General features: G+C 36.3%; 1 protein-coding gene across 2 annotated transcripts; it reads left to right on the top strand.

Moving 5' to 3' along the window:
- Positions 1-1,259: 1,259 nt before the first annotated feature.
- Positions 1,260-4,515, top strand: LOC132045711 (glycosyltransferase BC10-like). Of its 2 annotated transcripts, none has more exons than XM_059436279.1 (3): positions 1,260-1,774; positions 1,886-2,636; positions 4,034-4,158. In XM_059436279.1, the coding sequence occupies exons 1-3, from the start codon at positions 1,402-1,404 to the stop codon at positions 4,053-4,055; spliced, it is 1,146 nt and encodes a 381-aa protein (XP_059292262.1). In that variant the 5' UTR covers positions 1,260-1,401; the 3' UTR covers positions 4,056-4,158. The 2 variants fall into 2 exon arrangements, with proteins under 2 accessions (XP_059292262.1, XP_059292261.1); XM_059436278.1 differs by having other exon boundaries at positions 1,299-1,774; positions 1,886-2,619; positions 4,034-4,515.
- Positions 4,516-5,178: the final 663 nt, after the last annotated feature.

Here is a 5,178-nt window from a genome sequence, read left to right as displayed (position 1 = left end):
CGAAATTCAATAAATGAGTGCCGTTATAAATTTTTAGTGAAATAATTCGTAATTTATTATGATAGAAATAATTTAAAAAACATCTAATTAATTCCATAATATGAAGGTTGACAATTAATTATGTGGTTCTTATTGTGTCTGAGTCAATTTAGAACTTTTAAATCCTTTTCTTGGTGGAAAAGAAAATCCAACAGGTCTTGAAGAAGGTTAGGTTTTTATACCTTAAAAATATGCTGCTACACATATAGGTTTTCCAATCATGAATGATTATTATTTCTGGAAGAAATGCTTGCCCACACAAGTGTTAAAGTTCAGAAATTTCTTGGGTCACACAACAAAACAAAAGATCGTAGAAATGCGAAGGCTTGTTTCACGGTTGCTGTCATGCTTCAAGAGGTATTTTTCGAATATTTTGTTTGCCTAAAATCTACTATTGTATTGTCTTATATTACATGAAAAGTTGATACTAGAATTGCTTTCCTTGTTTATATCTGTATCCCATCATCTATAACAACATGATAATTAACTTAAAGAATATTTTCATCATTTAAACAAAATAAAACTACAACATGTTATCAATAATAAATGACTTATTAAAGTAGGTTTCTTTCTTGACTTCAGGATTATGAAATATTCTTCAAATAAGGTTACGCGCAACTACTAAAATTAACAAATATATAGCGACCCTCTGTATCGTTAAACACACACAAAAAAAAAAAAAAAGGCAAATTACTAATCCTTTACCCTCGATCATAACAATTGTAGTTTTAAGCCATTAACAATTAGTAACAAAATAATAAGAACTTCCCCTTTCATATGCCTTTTGTCAACTTTATATGCTCCGTCCTTTACAAAAAGCGCATCTATGTTTTGTTATATGCTATCTGTCCTCTACACAAATATAAGCTTCTTCCAGCTCATTTTAATTTTGTATTCGAAAGTTTAAGGCATTTATTTTCTTTCCTTTATAAACTCTCCTCTCCTTTTCATTCCTTCGTTACCAAACAAGATCACATTGTTTTGCATTCTTTATTACACGACTAACTCGAGTCCAGACTGAGCTTTAAGCATCTCTTGTTTTACTCTTCATGTGGGGGGACACTTTAATTCTCAATGGCACCAAAACATCGTCCCACCTTTACATGCATGTTTGCCACGTAGATAATGATCCAAACTTAACCAACGAGAAAGACGATGGGAGGATGGACCAACTTCCCGTTTCACACACCTACGCTTCATTCCAAAACATTTATTAATCTACTATATATAAAGAATGATGGCAGCACAACCAAAATAAACGTAAAACAAAAACCTGATTATTATACAAAGCTTACGCATACGTATATACATATAATAAAAAGAAATCCTTTTGTACTCTACTATTTTCTGCTTCTATGTTGTATGTTTCACTCATCCTTTCCATTTTTTTCCATTCCCAATAGTACTAGTGGACTTTTAACTCAACCCTACCAAATCTCACCATCTTCATCTCATAACCCACCCCACCCCACCGCCCCCACCACCATGCTTTCTCCTTCTCCAATCTCTCTACTTTGTGCTCTTTTACTTTGCTTACCCCTTGCTATTATCTTCACTATCACCACCCCTCTTACTTCCTCCTCAGTCCCCACCACCAACACACCACCTAGGAACACGACTAGTAACATCATACACCCTAAGACAATATCAACAAACAAAACCCAAGAAAAAAGCAAGGAAATTCATAGTGCAAGATTACCTCCACCAGTAGCCAGGGGCGGATCCACCTCTTCAGGTACGGGTTATCAGGAATGCAGTAACTTTTGCTCCAACTCTATATATGTATCCAAAATTTCATTTATTTCGAATTTAGTTATCATTATAAATTAATTTGAGATTATTGTAGGAGCACATAAACTTCAAATTCTGAATCCGCCGACGCCAATAGCTTCGCATGAGGAAGTTGATGATGATGACTCAATGTTGTTCCAAGAAGCTGGACGAGTCAGCCCGATAACCAAACTAGTTACAGCACCAAAGAAGCTAGCTTTTATGTTTCTCACAACCACCGCACTTCCATTTGCCCCATTATGGGAAATTTTCTTCAACAACACACCTAAAAATCTTTACAACATATACATACATGCAGACCCACGTTTCGACTATACACCACCATTTCAAGGCGTGTTTGCTCACCGTGTAATCCCTTCAAAACCCACGCGCCGCCATTCCCCAACTCTCACCTCGGCGGCGCGTCGGTTACTCGCAAGAGCACTTCTCCACGACAAGTATAATTACATGTTTGCCCTTCTTTCCCCATCTTGTATTCCACTACACTCTTTCAATTTCACTTACACAACTCTTACAAAATCAAGAAAGAGCTTCATTGAAATACTGGGAAATGAGAGTTGGGCACACGGTCGATATGCGGCGCGTGGGGAACACGCTATGTTACCTGAGGTGAAGTTTGATGATTTTCGAATTGGGTCCCAGTTTTTTGTGATAAAGCGTAAGCATGCTTGGATAGTTGTGCGTGACAGGAGGTTATGGTCAAAGTTCAAGCTACCTTGCTTAGAAGCTTCCACGTGTTATCCAGAGGAGCAATACTTCTCTACGCTACTCAACATGGTAGACCCACAGGTAGGGGGGTTAAATAGGTGGGTTGGCTGAATTGGGCTGAATTTGGGGAGTCGTGGACTGTATTGTGGGGCAATTCTGCATCCGAATCGCCCTTCTTTTGGGGTGATTTTAAATTTTCTGCTTTCATATTTAAAATGTTTAAATTTTCGCCATTTGGCCCGTAGGTTCAGGGTTCGAACCCACGCTATCAAAATTTTAAAAAAATTCGCAAGAAGCTTTAAATTTCGCTTATCTTGCTAACAAAGATACACATATAAGAATTACACATTTTATGCGGACCGGATACTCGTACCTTATGGGCAGACTTGGCATAAGTATCTTGCGGGCCCCAAGATAACTTTGATAATTCCTTCACAGTTATGCGCGTGCTACTTTTAATGGGGAACTTTATGCCGGACCCGATAACTTTGTATGAATTATCGCATACGACGTAGATACTTACGCCAAGTCTGCCCATAAGGCATAAGTATGCGGGTCCGTATAACTTCGATAATTCCTTCACAAAGTTTACGTGTGTGATATTTTAACGGGAACTTTACGCCGGACCCGATAACTTTCGCGAAGGAATTATCAAAGTTACGTCGACCCGTGATACTTATGCCAAGTCTTCCCCACAGATAAGTGATGCTGGCCCGCATAACTTTGGTAATTCCTTAACAAAAAAAGATGCCGGTCCTGAAGATAGCGAAATTTAAACTTGCCTTGCGAATTTTTTTTAAAATTTTGATTGGCTACGGTTCAACCCGGAACCTACGGTGTTAGAAGCTAAAGACAAATTTTAAAGATTTCAAATATGAGGGGCAAAATTTAAAGACCACCCCAAACGAAGGGCACTCCGCGCAAAAAAATGCTGTATTGTGTGGGTTAATAGTTATTTGAGCTAAAATGAATTAAAAGCGGATCATAACTTAATCCATTCAATTCTTATTAAATTTTAATTTCTGTATTTAGTCTTTTATATTCCCGTTTCAATTTATGTGATACAATTTGATTAAGCACGGAGTTGAAAAAGAAAAGAAGTTTTTTGAAATTTATGATCCAAAATAAATCGTAGATATTTGCATCGTTGTAATCATATCATAAAATCAAATTATTTTTAAATATAGAAATATGCCATTTTTTTGAGACATACTAAAAAGAAAACTGGGCCACATAAATTAGGATAATAATTTTTTAGTACATAACAAAATTATTTTTTTGTCTTTATTATGGCTATATTTAACGTATTATTTTTAAAAATACTTTGACAAGATTTTCAATTTGGACTGCATATCAGGCTAATTTTTTATCGGCTGAATTACATTAGGCCGAAATGGACTGAACTAATAATTGTGTTGGTCAATGATCAGCCCAAACTTGGGCGGGCTAGACAAGTCATGTCTTCACGAGCTGATTTTGCCAACTCTAACCGCAGGGTTGTGTCCCAGCTACTTTGACACACGTGGACTGGAAGGGTAGTCATGGAGGGCATCCTCGTACTTACACTGCAAGTGAAGTGTCTCCAGAATTGATCTTGACCTTACGATTGGCCCGGCCTCGATATGGTGATGAAGAAATCAACGGTTCTGATTTGTCTGTTGCTAATAAACGGCTTGATCCATTCTTGTTTGCCAGGAAATTTTCTCTAGATTCTCTACAGCCGTTGATGAATATATCGAGGGAATACATCTTTAAAGATTGATAATATTGCATTCTGTAATTTAGTTTTTGCTTTTTGACCTTTTGTAGGTTTTTTGTGGGTCCAAAGTGGATTAGGTGAAAGAGTGTCATATAGTTAGTCATAAAATAAAGAGAAAAGGCGGGACAAACCCGTGCTTTTTGTATTTTGTTTAACAACTTGCTGCTGAAAAGAAATACAGTATTCCCCTCCCTTCCAATTATGTACAGGATGTTTATTCGGCATAAAATCTAGAATTTTTTTTTTTTTTGAAAATTTTGATTTTAAATACATTAGAATATTTGTGCAGTTATACTTTATTTCGTCAAATGTAAAATATGAAGTTTAAAATTAAATTGTTACGAAATATATAAATGTATCATTCTTTTTTTAATTGAATTAAAAATAAAGAATGTCACAAAAATTTGGACGGATACCATAAAGAGCCCATTTGGGTTAGTCCATAATGTGACTGTATGTAATTGATAAGCATTACATGCTCATAGGTACTTTTAAGTGCTCAAATTAATTAGGCTAAAGTCAAAGGCGGATCCAAGATTTGAAGTTTATGGGTTCTCAACTAGCAGTGTCTATTGTTACTGGGTTCTCAGGTCAAATTTTTTATATATTTGAAGGGTTTCCCATTATAAATACAAAGTTCGGATAAAAGTTGTGGGTTCCCGAGAACCCACACCCAATGGTGTGGATTCGCCTCTGGCTGAAGTCATCGACAGATCTTCGAACTTGTCCAGAAATTCCACTTGGATCCTTCAACCGAGACTCGTACCATCTGAATCCTCCAAAATCACTTTTAATGTGCCAATTGGATACAAAATAAAAAAAACTGTAATTCACTTTCGTTGGGCGCGTGAGTAGATTCCAAATAATATTTTTATTTTTCT

This window comes from Lycium ferocissimum, unplaced genomic scaffold (assembly GCF_029784015.1).
Source record: "Lycium ferocissimum isolate CSIRO_LF1 unplaced genomic scaffold, AGI_CSIRO_Lferr_CH_V1 ctg7718, whole genome shotgun sequence".
Taxonomy (NCBI): domain Eukaryota; kingdom Viridiplantae; phylum Streptophyta; class Magnoliopsida; order Solanales; family Solanaceae; genus Lycium; species Lycium ferocissimum.
This window is presented reverse-complemented; position numbering and strand designations above follow the sequence as displayed.